This window comes from Vicia villosa, unplaced genomic scaffold (genome assembly GCF_029867415.1).
Source record: "Vicia villosa cultivar HV-30 ecotype Madison, WI unplaced genomic scaffold, Vvil1.0 ctg.000102F_1_1_1, whole genome shotgun sequence".
Taxonomy (NCBI): domain Eukaryota; kingdom Viridiplantae; phylum Streptophyta; class Magnoliopsida; order Fabales; family Fabaceae; genus Vicia; species Vicia villosa.
Window position 1 is genome coordinate 141,153 of NW_026705014.1, and position 27,366 is coordinate 168,518.

The 27,366-nt window shown below is 36.5% G+C and overlaps 1 protein-coding gene across 2 annotated transcripts in view; it reads left to right on the top strand.

Annotated features, from left to right (window-relative positions):
- Window positions 1-549: 549 nt before the first annotated feature.
- LOC131624100 (uncharacterized) overlaps window positions 550-27,366 on the top strand; it is a 29,712-nt gene continuing 2,895 nt past the window's right edge. Inside the window, exons 1-24 of one of the 2 annotated variants that reach the window (XM_058895088.1) lie at window positions 550-774; window positions 1,194-1,375; window positions 1,841-4,096; window positions 5,711-5,786; window positions 7,447-7,569; window positions 8,795-9,050; window positions 9,148-9,609; window positions 9,990-10,175; window positions 10,288-10,581; window positions 10,940-11,554; window positions 12,413-12,809; window positions 12,937-13,064; window positions 13,688-13,858; window positions 14,051-14,251; window positions 14,909-15,460; window positions 15,535-15,594; window positions 15,690-16,018; window positions 21,686-22,118; window positions 22,924-23,391; window positions 23,964-24,080; window positions 24,181-24,302; window positions 24,382-25,120; window positions 25,213-25,467; window positions 25,776-25,958. In XM_058895088.1, the coding sequence (XP_058751071.1) occupies window positions 1,201-1,375; window positions 1,841-4,096; window positions 5,711-5,786; window positions 7,447-7,569; window positions 8,795-9,050; window positions 9,148-9,609; window positions 9,990-10,175; window positions 10,288-10,581; window positions 10,940-11,554; window positions 12,413-12,809; window positions 12,937-13,064; window positions 13,688-13,858; window positions 14,051-14,251; window positions 14,909-15,460; window positions 15,535-15,594; window positions 15,690-16,018; window positions 21,686-22,118; window positions 22,924-23,391; window positions 23,964-24,080; window positions 24,181-24,302; window positions 24,382-25,120; window positions 25,213-25,467; window positions 25,776-25,958 (8,598 nt within the window). In that variant the 5' untranslated portion in view covers window positions 550-774; window positions 1,194-1,200. Of the gene's footprint in view, window positions 775-1,193; window positions 1,376-1,840; window positions 4,097-5,710; window positions 5,787-7,430; window positions 7,570-8,794; window positions 9,051-9,147; window positions 9,610-9,989; window positions 10,176-10,287; window positions 10,582-10,939; window positions 11,555-12,412; window positions 12,810-12,936; window positions 13,065-13,687; window positions 13,859-14,050; window positions 14,252-14,908; window positions 15,461-15,534; window positions 15,595-15,689; window positions 16,019-21,685; window positions 22,119-22,923; window positions 23,392-23,963; window positions 24,081-24,180; window positions 24,303-24,381; window positions 25,121-25,212; window positions 25,468-25,775; window positions 25,959-27,366 lie in introns of those variants that run through there. The other variant, XM_058895089.1, reaches the window with a different exon arrangement.

The window sequence follows — 27,366 nt, forward strand, 5'->3', positions numbered from 1 at the left end:
ATTCGGGTAGACTCAACAGTTGTGGTGCAAGATGTTCAAGGAAAGCGGCATATTCAGCGTCATGGGAACAATTTGCTGTCAAATATCATAAGCTTATGTGAGTTAGATTAGGAAGCGAATATCAAGCATATTCATAGAGAAGCGAATCATCCGACTGATGCTCTGGCCAATTATAGTTTCTCCTTGAAAGTCAATTACAAGGTGTTTCTGGATTGTCCAAATTTTTTTGAGTATTTATCTCGTGCTATATTAATAGAATATGTGTTTCTAGAATTGCTGCTCTGTAGTTTTTAACCTTCTTTTCATTTAAAAAAATTTGTGGAGAATAATCTAGACTAGTCTTTCTTTAAAATTTCTTTCTTTTTAATGCTTTCTTTCTAAAAAAAAATATTACTATAATTTTTTGGAAGTCTTTCTCAAAAAAATACGAGTTTTTTTTTTTAATTTAAATTGTATGATATTATAGTTTATTTTTAACAACAATTATTATATTAGTATAAATGAAAATAAAAATATAAAAATAAATCCCCGATATTTTTTTGTTTTTGTTTTTATCGTTAACTTAAACGGTGTTGGATCGGGCAGCGAAGAGTAGAGAGAGCAATTCAGGCACATTCTTTCCGTTCATTCTCGGCTCAACTTTTGCTCCATTCCCAATCCCAATCCCAATCCCAATCCCAAAATCTCCGTTCGAAAACTCACTCTCTGCATTCATGGAAACAACCTTCCAACAAAAATTCCCACTCTAATCTCTTAATCATTCTTCACCTTCAGGTTCCACTTCGTCGTTTTTTATTTTTTTAACTTCTCAGGTTTTGATGCTCTATTCGATTTGAACTCCTTGATGTTTTCAATTTTTTGTTTAACTTAAACTGATTGAAATCCTGATTAGTTTCGATGTTCGTCGTGTTTCGAATTGCGATTCAACCGAAGATTTGAGTAATTTAATAAATAATCGATTAAATGAAATTGAAATTGAAAATTGGCTTCATGCAAAGTTCTACAAGCTGTGAGATTTTGTAATTAGATCATTGCGTTGATTTTCCGAGTGGTGAAATTTAAAAATGAAAAGTGTTTCGAGCTTAAATAGTTATCATTAAGTGTTTGAAATGGTTGCATTAATGTTTGGGGCTTAAATAGCTTTAGTTATGATTTGTTTTAAAATTCGTTGAATATGCTTTTGATTGAATCAGGAGTGGAATGGATTCGGCCTTGGGTAGCGATGATCCTGCTATACTTCAGTTGCACAAGTGGGACGCATCTGAGACTCAAATAGGGCTTTCGGAATTTCGTGAAGGTTTTATTTCTCCTACGAGAGAGATTCTGCTTTTGCATTCATATGAAAAGGAAGCTCTGTTGTTTCCTCTGGTTAAAGGTGATTGTGATTCGCTGCTTCCTTTTTTTTTATAAGGGATTGTTAGAATTGACTTATTTGAGCTTTTCTAGATATGTAGAAATTTGTAAGACTGTTTGGTAGAATTTATGAAAACAAATGGCTGATATGATCATAAATTGTTTTGAGCTTATTTCCATAAACTCCCCATGATAGATTATGAAAACAGTTGGAAACTTGTATGAAAATAATTTGACTTTATTTCATATTTTGTTATAAAAGTAGTTTATATATATGCATTTATATGACAAATATTTATGTTATAAATGCTTAATTAAGTAGTTTATCCAAACATAGCATACTTGTAGTTTGGCTTGGCTATTATTGCTCAGTAGCCGAGTAGCATGTATATATGTATTTAATTTTATGGGTAAAATGCAATTGCAGCTTGTTTCAAGTTTTTTTGATATCCTGTTATGGTGTTTGCATTTGCTTTTATGGTTGCAGGAGAGTCGGATTCTAGTGGTTGTGAAAGTGGCAATGATTATGATAATCACATTCTAGGTTCATCATCTCTTTCATCAGAGGTATTCGATAGGCCCAGCGGATCAACTTTGGTGAATGATTTGCCTTCTACTTCAGGATCAGAAATTGGTGTTGATGCCAATGTTACTGAAATTAAAAGTTTAAGGTCCACTAGTTACCCATTTATTAGTGATGTTAACTCATTGGCCTGGGCTCGTTGTGGGGACAGCTATGATCAACACAATGATGCTTCATTTAGAGAATTTTTATTTGTTTCGGGAAGATGTGGAGTAACACTCCATGCTTTTCCTAAACTGTCTAAAGCCAGAGAATTAGTTCAATCTTCATTAGAAGGTAGCTATAGACAAGGCAGGTGGGTGGAATGGGGGCCTATTGCTACATTAGCTCAAAATATTGAAGTAGGAGAATCTTCCAGCCTTAGTCACAAAGTCTCTGGAGACCGGGATGTAAATTGGACTGGTGGAGATGATGGTGGAATTGAATTTTCGAGAGGCTCTGCGCCGACTAAGAGATATTTAAAATCATTTTTCACAAAAGTTGAAACTATTGTAACTGACAGTAGTATCTGGACCAAGTTCCCTGAGAATAACGAATTTCCTTGCTCTACAGAAGTGGTTTCTTTTAACATATTTAATGGAAGTCTATCCCTGGAATATCTCTTCAATGAAAATCCAGTCCAAAGTCAGGAGAATCGGCAGGAACCTGCTGATTTAGTAAAAGGTGCTTCTGATCACTCAAGCTTGAGCCCGGGTACAGCGGATATTAAGTCTGACTGTTTTCCCAATATATTCGGTATTGAGATTAATGGGTTCTATGAATGCCCTAAAATTTTCTCGAGTGCTTCATATTGCCTGGTGGGTTTTTTTTTGACATTGATGCATCATGTTTCTGTCAATATTAGTGGTGCAAATCAAAGAGGCATGCATAAACATTTACTTCTTGTTGCCAAGTTAGACAATTGGGGTATTCAGTGGGTTTCAGTGGTGAAGCTTGATGAAAGAACAGACACAGTTCAGGAAGCTGAGTGGATAGATTTCCAATTTTGTGATAATCTTCTTGTCTGTCTTGATTCTTCTGGCTTGATCGTTCTATATTCAGCATTATCCGGTGAATTCGTGACACATTTAAATGTTCCACAGGCTTGTGGACTTAACCCTCTTTATGATTTCCAAGGTTTAAAAAAATTGCCTTTGGGTGATGATGTATCACGCATTAAATACGGGTCTGACATTAAGGATAACTTGAAAGATCAACACCGTGATTCTTTTAGAAGATCATTTAAAAAGTTAGTTGTTGCTTCACACACCTACTTTTTAGCCGCGGTTGATGCATGTGGTGTGATCTACGTGATATCGTTAAGGGAATATGTTGCCAACAAGAATTATATATCTGAAAAGTTGCTTCCACATTCTCAGCAATTTGGACTGGGGATGTTATTTGGCTGGGGGGCTGGTGGTTCTGATATAGATTGTCAAGCAGTATTCTCTAATTTCTCGGGGTGTTTTCATTCAAATGATTTAAACATAATAGACAGAAGTGTTTCTTACCCAGACAAAACCGTGGAAGGTGATGCGCTCGAGAAAATTGATGGCTACACGTCTGAAGAAAGGAGCAATTTGTTTGGTCCCAATTCAAGTGGTTTTTCTTCTGCTTCCAAAGCAACTAATGATCACAGATTTATTGGTTCTGGTGTGAAGTCGCCTGTTATGAGAAAGATATTCCTTCCCAATTTTAAACTATGTGAAGATGATTCTATTTCTTTTTCTCCCATGGGAATTACTATTCTCTCTAAATTGAATAGTGCAAAGAATCAGAAAGGTTCAACAAAACTTGTGCATTTTAATCTGCAAGTGAATTTAGATGTCCACGATGATAACACTTTAGATAGTGCATATGATGTACATCACTTTAATGGAAAAGAAGAAGCTGTTATTGGAGAAGTAGTGGGTTGCACATTTCAGGGTTATTTCTATATCGTGAGAGAAGATGGTCTATCAGTGTACGTTCCTTCTGTTTCACTCTTATCGAGTTTTCTTCCTGTTGAGTACATTGGTTATCGCCAACCAAGTACAGATAGAGGAATTTCAGTTCTTCTTAAAGACAGTGTGGAAGTAAGAGAACCAACCAAAAGGTTTTCTCCTTGGAAAATTGAAATTTTGGACAGAGTTCTTGTGTATGAAGGGATTGAAGAGGCAGATCAGTTGTGTTCGAAAAATGGTGAGTTACATAAAATGATCATTTTGTAACCTGACATAATGATGTTGTGTATTATATATAAACACACACACGTTCATATATATCATCTCATAGTCACCCCATTACTTATCATATAGGTAGTTTATTTATGTGTTTTTTCACATCTATTTAGGGCCATTCTTCCAGAAGGTATTCATTGGGGCCAGTGACCATTCTTATTCTTATGTTAACAGAAAGGAAGGTTTTTCATGAAAATAAATAATTACAGAAACAATATTATATAAATAAAATTTAGGAAAAAGCGATAAAATCACACCATTAAGTCGATCTTTCCATAACAAATCCTCCTAACTATTCAAAACACAAATTATTATTAAATAAAAAAACCAAAACATTCAATATCATATGAATCCAAAAGGCAATTTATGCTTTGTTGGTTGAGTACTTAGGAGGATTTTAAGCTGATTCATCAGGAGGATGTCAAAATTATTGTTTTCCAAACTTCTGGAAGGATGATATCACAATCTTGATTCCCTACCCTTTCCCCTTTTCTATCATTTGAAGTTTCTTTTTCTATTGTCTTATTTTCCTTTTCATTATGGTGTACTAAATCCTTCTCTTAGATATAATTCATCCTATATAAAATAGTTTCCCTAAAATAAAACCGGTCTTCTATAATTGCATAAAATTGCACTATCTTGTTTTCCCTTTTATTTTGTACTTTACTGTAATCAGCTTTGTATTGCTACTTTAGTTTTGCTGTAATAGGTTTATCCCATCAATATCTCAACCGCAATATTTTGGTGCCTTGGGAAGTCTTAGAATTTAGGTTGGGCTTAATTCATCCTTATAAATTGGCTTGTATGGTGAGGGTTGTATTAACTCATGAACCTATGTTCAAGCCTTATCTTATCTAATGTGCAACTCAAACACACACTTCTCACCCAGGACTAGACATCTGGAGCGTGACCAGAGTCACTTGATGGCGATGACCTGAGAGCAACTAAATAGGCTCTATTGCCATCCAAAAATTTGAATTGGACCTAACTCAACCTTACAAAACCGGCTTGTAAGGTGAAGATTGCCCTCACTTATAAACCCATGTTCAAGCCTTATCTTATCCAATGTGTGACTCTTAACTGGAAGACTTAGAGATAGCCAACAAGGTGAAATAGGATGGGATAATATGTTTTTTTAGCATCCTCATCTGGACCAATACTAACCTACTTGTCCTGAATGGGTTCTTTTGGCCGTTTATTGTCTCTGGTCTTTTGCTACCAAAACCACCTCTATTTCAAGATTTTTATTATTATAACTTTTTGTAAATTTTCATTTGGCACATAAACCAATAAAATTCTTATTAAAGGTGAATAAATGAAAATGATTACTAGTAAGAACTAACATTACAGGAGTGAGGGAATTAAAAGACCAGGGTTAAAGGAGAAAATACTAACATAAGAACAAATATACAAACTGTATACTAAAAAAAAACTAAACTTTTGATGGCGTTGTCTATTTATTTATTTAAAATCTGATGATTTGTTTATTGGAATAGAATTGACACAATACTTTAGGATTTCACAAAATAAATTTTAGCTTCATGCTTATATTTTTTTCTCTTTCATTCTTTGTCAGGATGGGACATCAAGGTTTCTCGTCTTCGTCAGTTACAAATAGCATTGGACTACTTGAAATTTGATGAAATAGAAAAGTAAGCCAAATTTAATCATTGTAGTATCGATTTATATTTCTTGTTCTAAAGTAGTAATCTGATAGAAACCTGGTATGTACAATGTTACAAAGCAATAGGGATAAACCCTAATTACAACTATGAAACAATGCAAAACTTTGAGGCGCAACAACCCTCCCTCCCTATCCAAAGGTCCCCACTCCCTTTTAATTACTGAATACTGTTCTGTACCTTACCCTCCTGTTATTTATATACCTGTCACTCCCTACCTTTCTAACTAACCATCCCAACTAACCAACTAACTCTCGAACCGAGACTTTACAACCCCTTCAAGGAGGAGAGTGCCGGTTGACAATATTATCCTCTTTCCTGAAGGAGGGTCTCGGAATTTGGGTTGGGCCTAACTCATCCCTACAAAACCGGCTTGTAAGGTGAGAATTGCTCCCATTTATAAACACAACATAGGCCATATCTCTAAGCAATGAAGGTGTTGGGGGGCTGCAATAAGACAAGCCAAAGGGCCACAGTTAAGGCGACTAGGGGCGGATTGCAATTAAGGCGGGAAATCCAACACACCCCCTCACACTTGGGCCTCAATGAGCCCGAAGCGTGGACGATGCGGGAAGCCCAACAATGGATATAGGATAGACTCTGATACCATCTCAGAATTTGAGTTGGGCCTAACTCATCCCTACAAAACCAGCTTGTAAGGTGAGGACAATTAAGGCGGCTAGGGTTTAGAAGACTTGAAGATAAAGAGTGATGGACTAATGAGACTTTATTGTGATAATAAATCTGCTATTAGCATAGCCCATAATCCAGTGCTGCATGATAGAACCAAACATATTGAAGTTGACAGACACTTCATCAAAGAAAAGTTAGATAGTGGTCTTATTTGCACTCCATATGTTTCTTCTCAGGACAACGTTGCAGATCTTCTAACTAAGGGAAGGGGCTGAACAACAATAACTTTGAAAAGATTGTTTTCAAGTTGGGAATGATAGATATTCATTCACCAGCTTGAGGGGGAGTGTTGTAAATAAGTTATTTTTACTGTTATTAGTTGTAATTTATATTCGGGTTATTAGTCCATTAGTTAGGCCCATTAGATTAGAATAGTCTTATATAAAGAGATTAGTGCTTGTAACTTTAAGATACTTGAAATATATTATTCAATTCCAATCAGAGGGTATAATGTATTTTCCAAGAAAACAAACACACTCCTCACTGATGAGAAAATTATAACTTCACTGATGAGAAAATTACATCATAAGTGCTTAGTCAATAAGGACTCAATTAAAATGCTTACCCAAACACCCCTAAGTATTAGCCTTCAGTTGCTCTTCATTCTGGATTCTCCGTATGGCTTTCTAGCATAGCTTTTCCATGCATAAGTGTGAAAAGCAATAATGGTTAAAAGTTTCTCTTCTGTTGATATATAATTTTTTGGCGACTCTTGGACCTTCTAGAAATATTTTGCTTATCTATGTGCACTGTGTTGTGATTTAGTTTTTAGATTACGGCAAATTAATTTGTTGCAAATGTTACAGTGGTACTGGTTCAATGGAAATGATGCTGTAAAAGAGATTGCTTACATTGATGCGCTCATATAGTATTTAGGTTTTTTTAAATGGCAAATATTGTCTAATGAAATTCACTTTCCAGTTTTATTGATGGGCAGATCTTTGGAAATGCTTGTGGATGTGAACCTAGCGGAAGAGGGGATTTTGAGATTGCTTTTCGCTGCAGTTTATCTTATGCTTAATAAAAGTGGCAATGATAGCGAAACTTCTGCTGCTTCAAGGTAAATTTATATGTTCATTGGCTTGGCTCTCATACTTTTATTTTGTATTCTTCACTTTTATTCCATAATCTTTATCATTTCTAAACCAAGTTGCTACTCGTAAGAAATTGTGTCAATGTGTTGTAATTATATTGGGTAAATGTTCATATTGGTCCTCCAAAGATATATATGACATCAATTGGTATTTGGTCCATTAGGTTAGTTATGGCTAATTTTTTTTGGATAGCCATGTTACATTTTAGGAAAAAAATAAAGTAGAAACATTTGTTAGCAGAAGTATGTGTTGTGACATGGGAATTTTCAACGTGTCTGCCAAGGGTCAACCATGATCCATATGTTTTGTGTGTATGGACGATATATTTAATGGAGGATCAAGAGAAGTGATTAATGAAAAGTTAGATTTATGACAATAAAGCCTTGGAAACGCTCGGTTTCCTCTGAACTGAAGTTGAAGTAAAATAGAGTATATGAAATGCAAGTTTAGCAAAGGGCAAACAAATTCTAACTCAGAAGTAAAAATTAGTAATTATTCAATACTATAAGTCCCATGTTTTAAGTTCTCTATACAAAGTGACAGAGATATAGGGAGACATCAACTATAAGATCAAAGGTAGATAAATGGAAGAATGCTTCAAGTGTGATTTGCGATAACAAATATCTCTCAATCTTGAAGGGAAATTCTATTGGGAAACTGTTAGACTTGCACATTAACATGGAACTGAATGTTGGGTAGTAAAAAACCAACCATAAACTGATGCAATTAGAATTTTTTACACATAAATAGGGTGGGTGGAAATTCTAACCAAGATAAGATTAAAATTGATAACGTTAGAGAGAGAGATAGTGGGGATAACACGTATTTTGAAAAAAGATGGCTGAATATCGATTAATGTGATTTGGGGGTATGTGGAGGAGACATGTAGAGGATGAGTGGAAGTTTTAAACGAAAGAGGATTAAGAATTATGCTGTCATTAGATTTTTTTAACACATCCCTTTTTAAAGATCGACGAGTGGAAATTCTTAAGAGAATGATGGCATATCAACTTTGCTATTCAAATAATCACAATTGGATTGTTGACATTCCGTTAGACTTCTTGTGCCTTATCCTTTTATCAGTGGTGATATCTAATGGAGAAAAAGGAAAAGCTTTTAGTGGATGGCATGCATCATCTTTGTTGTTTTTTCATTCCAGAAAGAAAATTTAATCTGACTTATGATGTCTAGGCTTCTTGCACTGGCTACTTGCTTTGCAACTACAATGCTTCGTAAGTATGGGTTACTACAACATAAAAAGGATACACGCGCAGCAGAGGGCTTGAACAAGACAGGATTGCTTTCTCTTCCCCCAATTGAACCAATGAAACTACCGACTGAACTGGATTTTGCTCTTAAACTTTCTGAGCTGGCTCATTTCTTAGAGATTATCCGAAATCTGCAATGTAGGCATAGGACAATATTCCAAAAGGCCAGTCAAGGATTGGTATGATGCTCTACTATTATGCTACTTGTACTGTTGGTTAAACTGTTCCATTGTTTTTCCTGATTATTATATGTTATCTTATTGCTAAATATTACAGGTTGACAGTGAAGAGTCATCTATTATGAGCATAGAGAAGCTGCACGAAGAACCCCAACTTGCAGTTCTTCCTTCAGATTTAGCTTCATTGGATATGTTGAACCAGCATGAGCTTTCGTTTCCTTTACCAGCATCAGGTGCCGACAATAATGAAAATCTTGCGCTCGTACCTGTTGATTCCGAGTCTAAATTGGTCTCCGAGGAATTAGGCGACTTATCTCATTCGGAAAAGAAAGTTTTGCCTCTGGAAAATCCAAGAGAGATGATGGCACGCTGGAAGGTGGGTAATCTTGACCTCAAGACGGTGGTTAAAGATGCTCTACTCTCTGGTAGACTCCCTTTGGCTGTTCTTCAACTGCATCTTCATCAATCGGAAGATTTCATTGTTGACGAAGGGCCTCATGATACTTTTACTGAAGTTCGTGACATTGGCAGAGCTGTTGCTTATGAATTATTTATGAAGGTGATGTACTCAACTTTCTATTTGGATGTCTGATACAATACTGGATTTGGGGCCTTAGCCCAGCAGAGAGGCTGAGTAGGGGAATAGGAATGGCGTGGCAATATTCTGTTAGCAAGGGAATTTCTTTTACAAAAGAGAGGATAAGGGATTAGAGAAGCTATTCGAAAATATTGTTAGAAAATTTGTTAGGAAAGTTAGTCTCTGGTTTAGGAGTTCTTGGAACTTCGGTTTATCCTTTCTTTCTGCATTTTCACCATTGTAAAACCTTGAGCTCATTTTTTCCATTTAACAATATACAGTTTCATTACCTTGATTTTACTAGTTCTATCAATGTCACAAACCTCAATGAAAATAACATGACTCATATTACAATTATACAGGGTGAAACTGAACTTGCTGTTGCAACACTTCAAAGGCTTGGTGAGAACATTGAATACTGCCTCAAACAACTTTTGTTTGGCACTGTAAGGAGATCCTTACGAGTCCAGATTGCTGAGGAAATGAAAAGGTATGGTTATCTAGGACCATATGAGTTGAAGATATTGAAAGACATTTCACTGATTGAGGTATGTGGAATTTATATGTCTTGTTTTGTGGTTAATGTTTAGTATGGGAAAGAAAAATTTCCATGAGCTGATACTTGCAATCATTTTTGTATTAATGCATGTGTGTGAGTAGAGTCTCTATCCAAGCAGTAATTTCTGGAAAACATATCATCACCGGCTGAATGATACCAGTGGCCCATCAGACTGTGATTCACCACTAGGGATTAGATTAAGGCTTTTGCATAACCATTCATTTGATAGTCTTGTCATTGAATGTGGTGAGATTGATGGAGTTGTCTTGGATACGTGGATGAATATTAATGAAAACTACTCTGCTCTGGAAGTTGATAACGATGATGCTCATGTTGGATATTGGGCTGCTGCTGCTGTCTGGTTTGATGCCTGGGAGCAAAAAACTATTGATCGGGTTAGTTATTTCCCTGTCTTGTTACTACATGCTAGTGTTGATATTCATATATGCCGTTGATTTTCAATAGTGACTAGTAATCTCATTCCCCATAAGAGATCATGGAAGCCAGGTTTTATATTTTCTTGTCATCTACTAAATGAACAAAAGATTGAAGGTGAAATTTCTGTATGAGAATTCTTGATAATTGGATTTTTTACCAGGACTATATATCTATTGGATGAGGTTGGAAGTTAAAATGATTAATGTCTTTTTGGAGATTTAATCTAATATGCATTTTATCTTCCTAGATAAAGCTGATTATTTTCTTTGAACTATAATAACTTTCTTTTCATTAATCGTTCATCTGTGTGTACAGATGATACTGAATCAATCTGTTTGTTCAGACATTTCTTTTTTGTGGGAGTCACAACTTGACTACCATGTGTGTCGTAATCATTGGAAGGAAGTCTTTAGATTGTTAGACTTAATGCCTGCATATGTCCTATCTGCTGGAAGCCTTCAACTCAATTTGGATGTTGTACAGCCTGTCTCATCTTCAGGATGCGACGGGAAGTCTTCTAATTATGGAAATTTCTTATACTCTCTTGAAGAGTTGGATTCTGTATGCATGGAAGTTCCAGATGTTCAATTATACAAGTTTTCTCCTGATATTTTCTCTGGGTGGATAAGGATGCTTACGGAGGAGAAGCTTGCAAAAAGGTTTATATTTTTGAGAGAATATTGGGAAGGGACAACAGAATTGGTATCCCTTTTGTCTCGTTCAGGTTACATATCTGGCAAAAATAATGTCCCATTGGAGGATGATCTCAATGAGACTTCATCAGTTAGAGATGGAACTGTACAAGCTTTGCATAAAATATTTGTACACCATTGTGCCCAACATAACTTGCCAAATCTTTTGGATCTCTACCTTGGCCATCATCATTTGGTCCTTGATCTCGACTCACTTAATGCATTCCAGGAAACTGCAGTAAGTTTCTGTGTCCATTGTGTTATTAACGTTTGTGCTTTATCTATTCTGATTGTTTGTACTTGGTGGTTTTCATTATTTGAAATCATGATACTATTAAGCATCAATAAGCGATTGATTCAGTGAAATTTGTAGGTTTGTTTTTGGATTATTTTGTTTTTTGTATTGTTATTCAAGTTCAGTGAAAAAATAGGACAACCCCTACATTTTTTTTAATAAAATGAGAATTTAACAAAGATGAAGAATATTAGGAGTATGGAAGATGGGGAATCCTCCATTGAAAAAAGGGAAAAGAACACAACAGGAAAAAACTAACATCAATGGAGCAAAGCTGCTTGATCCATGTGAAGCCAAATAGAAGCCAATCCACATAATTTTATCCCAATTCAGCCGAAAAGCATATAAATGGTCATTAGGAATCTCCGAATTTGGATTGAGCCTAACTCATCCCTACAAAACCGGCTTGTAAGGTGAGGATTGCCTCGCTTTATAAACATAACACAGACCATATCTCTGAGCAACGTGGGACTAAATCCCCCCTTCAAACTCAACACAATTAAGGTGTTGGAGGCTGCAATAATGCTAAAGGCGAATAGGGGCGGGCTGCAATAAAGGCGGAAATTCCAACAAGAAATACCATAGTCACTCTTCAACCAAATGCACAAGATAGTAGCATAGATTGCACATTGCCGGGCTTTATATTAAGGGGGTCTCATAATGTTATATTTTCAATCTCACTGCCAAGAATCTTTATTGAAACCTTGAAACGAGCACATCCTCAAAGTTTGTCCTGATTGGTGAAATTTCTTGTTATGTTTTTATATTATTTTTCTATTGATCAACATTGTATGTCAACAGGTTGATTGTGAATGGGCGAAGTGGATGCTCTTATCAAGAGTCAGGGGGTGTGAATACAAGGCTTCACTTGCCAATGCTCGTTCAATTATGTCACATGATTTAGCTCCTAGAAGCGACCTCGGTGTTTTGGAGTTGGATGAAATAATTCGAACCGTTGATGACATTGCTGAAGGAGGGGGGGAAATGGCAGCTCTAGCAACCCTGATGCATGCTTCTATCCCCATTGAAAGCTGCTTAAATAGTGATGGTGTAAATAGGCACAGTAATTCCTCTGCCCAGTGCACATTGGAGAACCTTAGGCCGACTTTGCAAAGGTTTCCTACATTGTGGCGTACTCTTGTTGGAGCATGTCTTGGTCAGGATACAATGTGCCTGTTGGTCCCCAAAGCAAAAACTGGTTAGTTATTAACCTTGTTTTTTTGGTGACTCTTCCATCCGCTCTTCTACTTTATTTTGCACCTAACTAATCCACTTTTTTTTTTCATTGCATCAAATTTTTCTTCAATCACAATTTGGAAATGCAGCTTTATTAGACTACCTTAGTTGGCGCGATGACATTTTCTTGTCTACTGGACATGACACTTCACTTTTACAAATGCTTCCATGCTGGTTTCCTAAGCCTGTACGAAGACTGATACAGCTTTATGTTCAGGTCTGTTTTGTTCTCCATTTTGAGTTACTGGATACAATTGCTGCCTTTTGTTAGGTACCTTGTATCTATGTATAGGCCCAATTATCCTAGGACCGTTTGAGTTATCCAAAAAGGAAAGTTAGAGAAAGAATAGTTAGTTACGGGAGAGAGAAAGAGGGAGTTTGTTATATAGGGGCCTGAGGGATAGAGTAAAGGCATCTTGGAGAAATCATTTGTTTTAGTTATGGACAGAAAATATCGTTCTCTGTAGGAGCTTGGATCTGGGGTAGATTGAGATTCATTCCTTTCTGCATTTTATATTTCTTCATTAATCAAACTCAATCTATTTCCTAAAGTTTTACTCATTTGATTCTTTATTTTCTGTTTCGGAATTTCGGGATCCCATCACCTTTTCTCTACAGTTTTATCCTTTTGATTTCAATTCAAACTATTCCTATCTGATATTGATTCTTTATAAAATACTCTATGTTTTTTGTGTAATGTTAGGACAGCTTCATCACTGATCTTTTGCTCTCTCTTTTTGTTACTTTATAAATATTTTAATCTATCATGTAGTTTGCATGCTATTGCAGACACATTTCTGTATATGCTATCCAAGTTATGTAGTTTTCATTATATTACAGGGTCCTCTTGGTTGCCAATCATTTTCAGCATTCCCTATGGGGGAAACTTTGCTACATAGAGATATTGACTTGTACGTAAGTGCTGATTTGCATGATGAGATAAATGCAATCTCCTGGGAGGCAACTATTCAACGACACATTGAAGAAGAACTACACAGTCCTTTACTTGAGGTATATTCTTTTATTTTAATTGCTATCTTTTGGTTTCTCCCTCCGTTTCAAAATGAGTGTTGTTTTAGCAAATAAAATGTTTCAAAATGAATGTTGCTCTCACGTTTCAATGTAGAAAGGATTCCTATTTTTCCAATTGCGCTCTTTAATATACCATATATACTATACAGTAATGCTAAATTGAATATTCAGGAAAATGGATTTGGGCTTGAGCATCATTTGCATCGTGGACGAGCGCTGGCAGCTTTTAACCAAATTATTGGCCAACGAGTTCAAAGTCTGAAGTCAGAATGGGAAGGCAGTAGTTCGACTCTTGGGCAAACTAACATTCAACCAGATGTTCAGAAACTTCTTTCACCACTAGGACAACATGAAGATACTCTACTTTCATCTGTGAGTTTTTTTTTTATTCATAGATTGTCTGATTATGCAATTGAAATGAGAGACAAATTAAACAAACCAATGTATTTAGTACAAATTTTTAAAATGCTATGTTTGTTACCTGATAAAAATCTCCACTTGATCATAGATGTCAAACTATCAAATGTTGTTTGTCAGAAACCAATTTAATTTAAAATTTTAATGATGTTACTTAAAGTCATATGAGTCATTTAATATCTTCAACATGCTCCTGCAAGCTACTTTTGGACTTTTAGCTTGGACAACACAGAAGGCCAATTTACTTTACTCTAAAATCAAAGTGAATTTTGGGGATTAAGTTTGTAAAGGATCAAGCTTCTGATCACTTGGTCATCAGAGCTTTCAAACCTTGTGAAGAACCAATTAAACCTAAAAGGTTAAGCTGTTTGGTTAAAGGGCATCAATGAATTTATATCTTTAACTCTATTTGCTTGGTATTCTATCAGTTCTTTGCTTCGTTGTAGAATTTATTATGATTTTGATGCTGGACATCCATCCATTGCTTTCTGATATGTAACATCATAGAATCTTAGCCGTGTTTTATATATTTTTTCATTACAAATGCCTGATAAAAAACACACAATTAAAATTTTGAATGTTAAATTGACAGATTTGTGCTCGAATTTTCAGGTTTTGTCAACTGCAATTTTGCATTTTGAGGATTCTATGCTTGTTGCTTCTAGTGCTTTTCTTCTGGAGCTATGTGGTTTATCTGCCGGCAAGATGCGCATTGACATTGCTGTGCTAAAACGGATATCTTATTTTTACAAATCAAATGAAACTAACAAAAATCTCAAGCAATTATCACCACCTAATGGATCTGTGTTTCATGCAAAATCACATGAAAGTGATGTAACAGAATCTCTTGCTCGGGCTCTAGCTGATGAGTATTTGCACAAGGATTCTCCTGTAATTGCCTCTGAAGTGGGAGCTCCAAGTAAACAGTCTTCACGAGCTCTTATTCTTGTCTTACACCATCTGGAAAAGGCAAGCCTTCCACTGTTGGTTGATGAAAATACCTACGGGTCATGGATATTAAGTGGAAATGGTGATGGAAATGAATTAAGATCTCACCGAAAGATATCCAGCCAGCAATGGTCATTGGTAACAAATTTTTGCAGGTTGCACCAGCTTCCCTTAAGTACAAAGTACCTTTCTGTATTAGCTAGAGACAATGACTGGGTATGTTTCTACTTTTGGTATTTTTTCTATTAATTCCCCAACCAATAGACTTACAATTTTTTGGTTTCTGTCAGATTGAATTTTTGTCTGAAGCTCAGATTGGAGGATATCCATATGATACAGTAGTCCGAATGGTGAGTCTTGTATCCTGTTCTTACTCAACATGTAAATTGTGTAAGTTCTGTTGAAACAAAGTTTCTTTTTATATCTTTGTGATTATGAATGCTAGGCATCAAAGGAGTTCAGCGATCCACGTCTCAGACTTCATATGTTGACAGTTTTGAAAGGAATGCAATCGAAGAAAAAGGCAGGCTCTGCCCCTTTTTCGGACACACTGGAGAAAAGCAGTGAAACACCCTTTCCTGAAGAAAATATATGTGTTCCAGTTGAACTCTTCCAAATATTAGCAGTGTGTGAAAAGCAAAAGTGTCCAGGAGAGGCTCTCTTGATGAAAGCAAAAGAGTTGTCGTGGTCAATATTGGCAATGGTTGCTTCATGTTTCCTTGATGTCTCTCCATTATCGTGTCTGACAGTTTGGTTAGAAATTACTGCAGCAAGGTGATCGTAACTGCTTTCATACTTTCATATACTAAGACATCTCTTCTGTGAAGGGCCTGCAGTCTTGTTTGATTTGATTTCCGCCGTGTCTTAGTCAAAATCAGTCTCTCTATCTCTATTTTAGGATAATTGGCAACATCGGTGATGAAATTAAATTTGACAGCAACTGGAATAATATTTTCTTATGACCAGTTTCTCACGAAATCCACTGTTCAATTATCATTTACATCACAAATATTATGTTTAGAAAACTTTACATTAACCGGAAATTGTTTATATTGCATCAGCCTATGTGGGAAATCTTGCAGTATTTAAAGAATTAATTTAGAAAACATAGAATATCTTCCTATTTATGTACAAATTAATATGATTAGGAAATCTCATTAATTTTAGAGATATGCAATTAGAACTGCATAATTACTATTTCCTTAAATAGTATAGGAATTCTGTATATATATATCCTTGTACCTTTCAATGTTTAATATACAAGAAATAATTTACTTTTTCACATGGTATCAAGAGCATCCGTTCTGGGTGCCTCTTTCCGCTGCGATACCTAAAAACACCAGCCTTCCTTGCTGGTGCTATTTTCGTGTGCATTCATAGCACATTTTTTCTTTGACTGCTATTGCAGTTTCCATTGGTTTAAAAAAAAGTCTTTTGAACCACTTTTTTTCTCGATCCTACAATGTCGGGATCTGATACCGACTCTGAAAAACCCACAAAAGTTGGGACAGAAGATGTCAAATCCCAGAACTCTGGAGAGCTGCAGAATATCCATTCTGCCTACAAATTGAATGGAAAAAATTATCTCAAATGGTCTCAACTCATTCGTACAATTCTGAAAGGAAAAGGTAAAGTGAAGCATCTAACAGATCTTGCACCTAAGGAGGAGGATCCCATCTTCACCAAATGGGATGAAGAAGACTCCATGATTATGGCATGGTTGTGGAGTTCCATGGTTCCAGAGATAAGTGACACCTGCATGTTTCTCAGTACAGCAAAGGAGATTTGGGATGCTATAAATGAAACATACTCCAAGGCCAAAGATGCTGCCCAAGTATATGAAGTGAAGGTGAAAACTATGGCAGCAAAACAAGGTAATAGAACAGTCACCGAATATGCTAATCAGCTCAAGGCATTATGGATGGAACTTGACCATTATAGGGTCATAAAAACCAAGTGTTCTGCTGATGCAGCAACTTTGAAGGAGTATATTGAACAAGACAGGGTGTATGATTTTCTGGTTGGTTTAAACTCTGATTTTGACCAAGTCAGAATTCAAATCTTAGGGAAACAAAAAGTTTCCAACTTTAATGAAGTGGTATCTATTGTGAGAAGTGAAGAGAGCAGAAGGAGTCTAATGTTAGACACTCCAATAGTTGAGAATTCAGCCATGCTAGCTAACTTCAGCAAAGGAGAAGGGGCAGACAAGAGTGTTGACAAAAGGAATGGAGAACCAACAAACATGGAAAAGAAAGGGGATGAAATGTGGTGTACTTTTTGTAATAAGCCTCGCCATACTAGAGAGAAATGCTGGAAACTACATGGGAGACCTCAAAACCGAGATAGAGAGTGGGGGTCTAAAGGGAATTTCCCAAGAAAAGCAGGACATGCTCATGTTGCTGCTGTTGGCAAAAGTGAAGGGAATAAACCAGCTGAAATGACCCATTTCAATTCGGAAGAAATTGAAAAGATGAAGAGTTTTTTGAGCAAATTGGAAAAACCGGCTGCTGCCTCATGTTCATTGGCATATTCTGGTAAGCTTTTATCTTTTAATTACGGCAAGTTACCATTTTCTTTTGGACTAAATGCCTCAGGTACACCCTCTAAAACTTTTTGGATACTAGACTCCGGAGCCACCGATCACATGACACCTTTAGCTAGACATTTTTCAACCTATTCCCCATGCCCCAGCAATAAGAAAATTGCCACTGCTGATGGCACTCTTATAACAGTTGCTGGTCAAGGAGATGTCCAAATTAACCATTCAATAACCCTAAAAAATGTTCTCCATGTCCCAAAATTATCTATGAGCCTGGCCTCAATACAAAAACTTACACAAGATTTGTCATGTAATGTTATTTTTCATAATAATGATTGTTTGTTGCAGGACAAGATTTCGGGGAGGACGATTGGACATGCTAGAGAATGTAATGGCCTTTATTATCTAGAAGAACCTAACTTGTCTTCTGGAAAAGACTTGCCTTATTCACTTGTATCAGTGATGACAAATAAAGAAAAAATCCTACTATACCATTGTCGCTTAGGACATCCTTCATTTCAAGTCATAAAGTTGTTATTTCCCTTTCTATTCTCTAAGTTAGATGTTGAGAGTCTTCATTGTGAGGTGTGTGAGCTTGCTAAACACAAGCATGTGTCCTTTCCAATAAGTAATAAAATGAGTATTTTTCCTTTCTATCTTGTTCATACTGATGTTTGGGGTCCCTCTAATGTGCTAAATGTGTCTGGTGCTAGGTGGTTTATAACTTTTATAGATGATTGCACCCGTGTTACATGGGTTTTTTTGCTTAAACACAAATCAGAGGTCAGCTCAACCTTTTTGAATTTTTACTCCATGATAAAAAATCAATTTGGTGTTAACATCAAGAGACTTCGATCAGATAATGCCAAAGACTATTTCAATAATGCACTTAATTCTTTTTGTCAAAAAGAGGGCATTATCCATGAGTCTTCTTGTGTTAAAACACCACAACAAAATGGAGTGGCAGAAAGGAAAAATGGACACATCCTCAATCAAACCCGGGCTCTTTTATTTCAAAATAATGTCCCTAAAACTTTTTGGGGAGAAGCTGTCCTCACTGCAACCCACCTTATTAATAGGCTACCTACTAGAGTTTTAGAATCAAAGAGTCCTATGAATGTCTTATCCTACTTTTATCCAAATCTGTCCACAACAAATGATCTTAAACCAAGAATATTTGGGTGTGCTTCCTTTGTTCATACTCATAGTTCAGAAAGGGGAAAACTTGACCCTAGAGCTCTTAAGTGTGTCTTTGTAGGATACTCTTCCACTCAAAAGGGATATAAATGTTATCATCCACCTTCGAAAAAATTCTATGTCTCTAGAGATGTTACTTTCAATGAATATGAGAGCTATTTTTGTAACTCTCATCTTCAGGGGGAGAACTTTAAAGAAGATGAGGGATTCTTCTTTCCTGATTTGTCATCAGAACCTGCTGACCATCCTGGACAGGTTGTGCAGCCCGAGCATCCTAAACAGGTTGTGCAGCCTGGGCAGCATGTTGAACCTGAAAATGTTGATGTTAGATTTGGAAAAAATTTGGTGTACTCTAGAAAATCAAAGGCTGTTTCAGACACTATGCATGTTGAAGAGTCCACCCAAAATCAAGATCCTAACAAGGTAACCTTTTCTAATTCTCTATTAATTCCTAACCCACCAACTGAACTTGCAGAAACTGAGAAAGTAAATGAAGATGACTTGCCTATAGCCATTAGGAAAAAAACCAGAGAGTGTACCAAACATCCACTTTACCCTCTTTCAAATTACTTATCCTTTAGAAACTTCTCACCTTCCCATAAAGCCTTCCTTACTAACCTAAATAACACCTCTACACCTACTACCCTATCTGAGGCATTATCTGATAGAAAATGGAAGCAGGCCATGAATTTAGAAATGGAAGCTTTAGAAAAGAATGATACATGGGAGTTAGTGACTTTACCAATAGGGAAGAAACCAGTTGGATGCAGGTGGGTGTATACAATAAAATACAAAGCTGATGGCTCAATTGAAAGACATAAGGCAAGGTTAGTGGCTAAGGGATTCACACAAACTTATGGAGTTGACTACTTGGAAACATTTGCCCCGGTTGCCAAAATGAACACGGTAAGAGTAATTTTATCCCTTGCAGCAAATTATGGTTGGGACTTGCAACAGTTTGATGTAAAAAATGCATTTTTACACGGGGAACTTGAAGAGGAAATTTATATGCAGTTGCCACCAGGATATGATGGAAAGGGTGCTCCGAACACAGTGTGTAAACTAAAAAAGGCCTTGTATGGGCTGAAACAGTCCCCACGAGCATGGTTTGGCAGGTTTACCAAAGTTATGACAAATTTGGGTTATAGACAAAGTCAAGGTGATCATACCTTGTTTATCAAACACTCAAAGTCGGGGGAAGTGACCGTGTTACTGGTTTATGTTGATGATATTATATTAACAGGAGATGATGTAAAGGAGCAAGAAAGGTTGAGTCAATGCTTGGCAAATGAATTTGAAATCAAGACTTTGGGCAAGTTGAAATATTTTTTGGGAATTGAGGTAGCCCACTCCAAGAAGGGGATTTTCATATCTCAGCAAAAGTATGTGATAGATCTTCTTAAAGAGACCGGAAAATCAGCATGCAAGCCTGCCAACACTCCAGTCGATCCGAACCAAAAGCTTGGGAATTCAGAAGAAGACATTGAAGTAGACAAAGAGATGTATCAAAGACTGGTGGGCAGACTTATATACTTATCTCACACCAGGCCAGATATTGCCTATGCAGTGAGTTTAGTCAGCCAGTTTATGCATAACCCAAAGGAGAATCATTTGCAAGCTGCACTCAGAATTGTTCACTACCTTAAAGGAACCCCAGGAAGAGGAATTCTATTCAAACGTAATGGAAATGTTAGGCTTGAAGCCTATACAGATGCTGACTATGCAGGGTCAATTGTGGATAGAAGATCAACAACAGGTTATTGTACCTTTCTTGGGGGAAATCTTGTAACTTGGAAAAGTAAAAAGCAAAGTGTTGTGGCAAGGTCTAGTGCTGAAGCAGAATTTCGAGCCATGGCACAAGGTATATGTGAGCTCCTTTGGCTGAAAATCATCCTAGAAGATTTAAAGATAAAATGGGAAGAACCAATGAAGCTTTATTGTGACAATAAATCAGCAATTAGCATAGCTCATAATCCAGTTCAACACGATAGAACCAAACATATTGAAGTTGACAGACACTTCATCAAAGAAAAACTTGACAGTGGCTTGATATGCACACCATATGTGTCATCTCAAAATCAGCTTGCAGATTTTCTAACTAAGGGACTCAACAGCCACAATTTTGAAAGAATCTTGTCCAAGCTAGGAATGGATAACACCTATTCACCAGCTTGAGGGGGAGTGTGGGAAATCTTGCAGTATTTAAAGAATTAATTTAGAAAACATAGAATATCTTCCTATTTATGTACAAATTAATATGATTAGGAAATCTCATTAATTTTAGAGATATGCAATTAGAACTGCATAATTACTATTTCCTTAAATAGTATAGGAATTCTGTATATATATATCCTTGTACCTTTCAATGTTTAATATACAAGAAATAATTTACTTTTTCACAGCCTATATTAAAACTAATGTGCAATACACATTTTTTATTACTGTTTCATTTCGTAATTATATGTGTTCAATTTTAAGAAGAATCTGTATGACAAGCACAAGAGCAATATTTTCTAATTGACTCTGAATAGAAATGAAGTCGGTTGGTGTATAATTCAATGGTTGAATTGAAAATGACATTCTATGATGAGTTGTTATAGGCCCAAGTCTTAAATAAGTGCTAATTGGTCCACACACACGCAATTCAAACACGTGTGATGTATTTCAATGATTGAAACTCATTGCCTTTTTATTGTTTTGGACAGAGAAACTTCCTCAATCAAAGTGAACGATATCGCTTCTCAGATTGCCGACAATATTGGAGCGGCTGTAGCGGCAACTAATGCCCTGCCTCTAAGTGACAGAGAGCTCACATTTCACTATAATAGGCAGAGTCCTAAACGTCGACGGTTAATAACTCCTGTTTCACTAGACTCCTCTGCTTCTGCAATGTCTGACATCTCAAGTATTTCTATAAAGGAAAGAATATTTGATTCTCAAGGTAAGACTGTGGAGGATGAAATAACAGTAGAACACCATGGATCTGTTAATGCTGTAAGTGTTTCCGATGAAGGGCCTGCTTCTCTTTCCAAGATGGTTGCAGTGCTTTGTGAACAGCAGTTGTTTTCGCCTTTGCTAAGGGCGTTTGAGATGTTCCTTCCATCATGCCCCCTGTTGCCGTTCATCCGTGCTCTTCAGGTTTGGCAACTAACTCAAATTTCATCTGGCTCTTTAGTATGTGTAAGATCATTGAGACTAGGAAGTACTACTTTTTGACGATAGGTTTGTATCGTAGACAATACATTTGTTTTTATAATGTGCTACTGTGTCTCTTTGGTCAAGTGCCACAATATGTTCTTGGGTATTCAACAACCAGTAGCTGGTTATCTTCCTGTTTGTGACTTGACTCTCTTTTAGTCAATATTTTTTCTAATAAAAAAGTGAACATTTTATGCAGCAGGCATGATGTACAATAAGTGCAAGAATAAGAACAAGGCAATGATACACAAGAAAATTCTCAATATTAAAATTCAACAATATATTTGAAAACCTAAGGCAAATAATGGGCCTCATAAAATTTTGTATAAAAATTCCCTCAATATTTTTGCTTTGACCATGTAAAAAGCAAATCTAAATTGCAAGGTTAAATATTAAATCTTAGACATACTTTTTAAGAGTTCCCTGCCATGACGGTTAGTTTGCTGAGTTTCTTCTGCTGAATATTGAATGTTTGATTAAACTTAATTCTTGTTAAGAACATAGTTAATCACTTTAATCAATTCAGGTCAAACCTGTAACATGCGACTGCGTTGTTTGTTTGTTGTGAGCTATTTTATGATATTTCTATGGAAATATTTTTTTTACCAATCTCTATATACTTTTAACCAAATCTTTGCATGGGTTATAATATCTCTGGTGCAATATTGATATCAACCTTACTTTAGCTTTAATTTAAATATAATAGCCCTCCAATTTTGAAATTTTCTTTCCCTTTTGTCCTTAGGCCTTTTCACAAATGCGCCTCTCAGAAGCTTCTGCACATTTGGGCTCCTTTTCTGCTCGAATTAAGGAAGAACCAATGCACATACAGACAAATTTAGGAAGAGAGGGGCAGATTGAGACATCATGGATTAGTTCTACTGCTGCTACAGCTGCTGATGCTGTGCTTTCAACCTGCCCTTCTCCTTACGAGAAAAGATGCTTGTTGCAACTTCTTGCTGCCACAGACTTTTGTGATGGTGGATATGCAGCAGCAAACTATCGAAGGCTTTATTGGAAAATTAATTTAGCAGAGCCTCTACTTCGTAGAGATGACGAGTTGCATTTAGGTAATGAAGATTGGGACGATGCTTCACTCTTATCTGCACTAGAAAAAAATAGGCACTGGGAGCAAGCAAGGAATTGGGCCAAACAGCTGGAGGCCAGTGGTGCACCTTGGAAATCTGCTATGCATCATGTTACTGAATCACAGGTAGGATTTAAGTTTGTAAACCTGTTTGTGGAACGCAGTTGTTGGTATAGACTATAACCTCAATTGAGGGGAAGCCAATTGATCCTATATTTGAATGTTGATCAATTGAACGGGATATACAAAAGTAACAGTAGAAGCCCTTTATAATTAATTCATGTTTTTTCTTCATCTCATTTTCTTGATGTTAGTACATATTCTTGATCTGACTGCTCTTCATATTGTCGCTTATTAATAATTATAAGTTTTGATCCATCAAACTTCATACTAGACTAGTTAATTATACATTGGTTTATATTATATCAAACTTCATACTAGACTAGTTAAGGGTTTGAGTAGCGTTTTCTTGCCATGTTACATATAACATCTTATTGTTTAATAGAAAGGGAAAAGGAAAAGGAGAGAAAATATAGTTGAGAAGTTATGTTATATTGTATTGAATCTGCTCAAAATAAGTTGCAAATGAGTGCCAACAGCTATAATTTTTTCCCTTACATTTAGCTTTTAGTTCATAGTTTTTCCTATTTCTCATGAACACTATCCCCTCATCTCTCCGTCTCTTCCCCAAATGCTAGGCTGAATCTATGGTAGCTGAATGGAAGGAATTTCTTTGGGATGTGCCAGAAGAGAGGGTTGCTTTATGGGGCCACTGCCACACACTATTCATCAGATATTCCTTTCCTTCTCTTCAAGTATGTTTTGGTTTCTTTTTTCTAGTACAGTCGGTGTTCAGCTAAAGAAATATACTGTGTTGTCTGGTGCTATAAGTTTATTCCGTTGTAATGAGTGCAGGCTGGGTTATTTTTTCTTAAACATGCTGAAGCTGTGGAGAAAGATCTTCCTGCAAGGGAGCTTCATGAACTTTTATTGCTTTCGCTGCAATGGCTGAGTGGGATGATTAGTATTTCCAACCCGTATGGAACATATTTGCGGATTACTTTCTGTTTCAACTTAAGTAATGTCCTTACTGATCTTGTTGCTAAATTTTTTCAGTGTCTGTCCGTTGCAACTTCTGCGTGAGATTGAAACCAAAGTATGGCTCTTAGCCGTTGAGTCCGAGACTCAGGTGAAGAGTGAAGGAGACTTCAATTTAACCTTTTCTACCAGGGAGAGTGCTATCAAGAATGATTCCAGTATTATTGACCGAACCGCAAGTATAATAGCAACGATGGATAACCATATAAATACAATGAGGAATAGAACTGTAGAAAAATATGAGTCTAGAGAAAACAATCAAATGCCTCACAAGAATCAAGTGGTGGATGCTGGGCTTTCAACTACTTTTGGTGGGAATACAAAGCCAAAACGAAGGGCCAAAGGATATGTGGCTTTGAGACGCCCAGCTCTTGACTCGGTAGAAAAAAGTGCAGATACCGATGATGGCTCCAATACTATCATCAGTTTCAAAAATGAGTTGCAGTTACAAGAAGAAAATTTGAAAGTAGAAATGTCTTTTTCTAGGTGGGAGGACAGGGTTGGAGCGGCAGAGCTGGAAAGGGCTGTTCTTTCTTTATTGGAATTTGGGCAAATCACTGCTGCCAAGCAACTACAGTATAAATTCTCCCCTGGACAAATACCATCTGAGTTTAGACTTGTTGATGCAGCCTTGAAGCTTGCTTCTATGTCAACTCCTCCTAACAATGTATCAGTCTCAATGCTTGATGAGGATGTGTATTCAGTTATGCAGACATATGATTTACTGAATGATAAGCGCCACATTGACCCACTTCAGGTAACTGTCCAAGTCTCTCTCCCCCCCTCCCCAGATATTGTTTCCAATTAATGATGTTTAAAATGTTGTGGAATGTTGGCTCAAAATGCTAGGTTTTGGAGAGTTTTGTGGTCATTTTTACCGAAGGCAGTGGGCGTGGGCTATGTAAGAAAATAATAGCAGTTATAAAAGTGGCAAACACCTTGGGTCTCTCATTTTTTGAGGCATTCAACAAACAACCAATTGAGCTACTGCAGCTGCTTTCTCTTAAAGCACAAGAGTCCTTTGAGGAGGCAAAATTTCTGGTGCAGACTCATCCGATGCCAGCTGCTAGTATTGCTCAAATACTTGCAGAATCTTTCCTGAAGGTTTGATTCATTTTTATTATTTTATTTTTCTAGTTAATGATGGTTTTACTATGTTGATGTCTGGAAATTAGTGGATGTGTTAGACATTCTAATCATTAGATGGACTTTTGTGGGCGTGTTGTTTCCCATCTATTGAATGAAGAAATTTACCTGGATTTGTGAATTGATGTCATTATGATTTACAGTTTTGTAATTTACATGCCATGTCCATTATGAAGAGGTTGTGTTAAACAACTATATTTAGATATAATTTTGTGAAGTAGATAGGGATTCATGACTTATTGCTAATTAATATTTATGTTGTACAGGGTGTGTTGGCTGCACATCGGGGAGGGTATATGGATTCACAAAAAGAGGAAGGCCCTGCTCCCTTGCTATGGAGATTTTCAGACTTCTTGAAATGGGCAGAGCTTTGTCCCTCTGAACAAGAGATCGGGCATGCTTTAATGCGTTTGGTGATAACTGGGCAAGAAATACCACATGCCTGTGAGGTACCATGTTGATATTTGTCACTCACATTTTCTTTTCACTATCTTGTCCAGAAATGGTGAATTAAATCCAATTCTGTTGGGAAAATTCTAATTCATGTTATCTGAGATAATGATGCCCTACAGTTGACTGTGATACCCTCTACTCTTTTTTTTTCAAAAGAAATTTATTAAGACAGAAGAATATTACCAGTGCTGTTGATGACAGATGGATTATGGCAGCGAGCAAACTATATATATATATATATATATATATATATATATATATATATATATATATATATAAATTAACCTGGCTTGTTAGGAGAGGGCTGCCCAAGCTTTATAAACACTGCAAATGACATATCTCTAAGCAATGTGGGACTTGATCCGCCCCTTCAAACCCAACAACACAATATAGGTGTTGGAGGCTGCAATGAAGGCAAGCTAAATGCTGCAATTAGGCGACTAGAGAAGGATCGCAATGAAGTGTAATTTCCAACAATTAGCAATAAGTCATGAATCCTTATCTACTTCACAAAATTATATATTAATGCAGAAATAAATAAGAATCCTCAAGACTGTCCATATATGTTAAGAACTGGAGACTTGATTGATAGAAAATCTCATTAGTGTCAATCAGTGTCATAAACAACAAACAACCACTTCTCATCAAGTTCAAGGCTTCAAAAATAATAACAAAGAGTGGTGTTTTGTATCTACTTATTGAACTGGATGGTGAAATTTCCATCCATGGTATGTTCTGTTAGCTTTAGCAACCCTTTAAGTTTATAAGGAAACTTGTTGGTTGGACATTATCTACAAAACTAAAATAGTTACCTGCAGGAATTTAAACTGAATTAAAAAAATTCAAAAGATTAAGCAAATATAGAAAAGAAAATGTTGGAATTTCCGCCTTCATTGCGATCCGTCCCTAGTCGCCTTAATTGCGACATTTGGCCTGCCTTAATTGCAGCCTCCAACACTTTAATTGTGTTGGATTTGAAGGGGTGAATTTAGTCCCACATTGCGAAGAGATATGGCATGTGTTGTGTTTATAAGTAGGGGCAATTTTTACCCTACAAGGCGGTTTTGTAGGGATGAGTTAGGTCCAACCCAAATTCTGAGATGGTATAAGAGCCTATCTTAGATCTATTGTTGGGCTTACCGCATTGTCCATGCTTTTGGCTCATTGAGGCCCAAGCATGAGGAGGGAGTGCGTTGGAATTTCCGCCTTCATTGCGGTCCGCCCCTAGTCGCTTTAATTGCAACCTCCAACACCTTAATTGTGTTGGGTTTGAAGGGGTGGATTTAGTCACACATTGTTTAGAGATATGGCATGTGTCGTGTTTATAAGTGGGGGCAATCCTCACTTATACTATAACAACGAGAGCAACAACAATCAACACTATTTATAAAGATGAACTGTTTA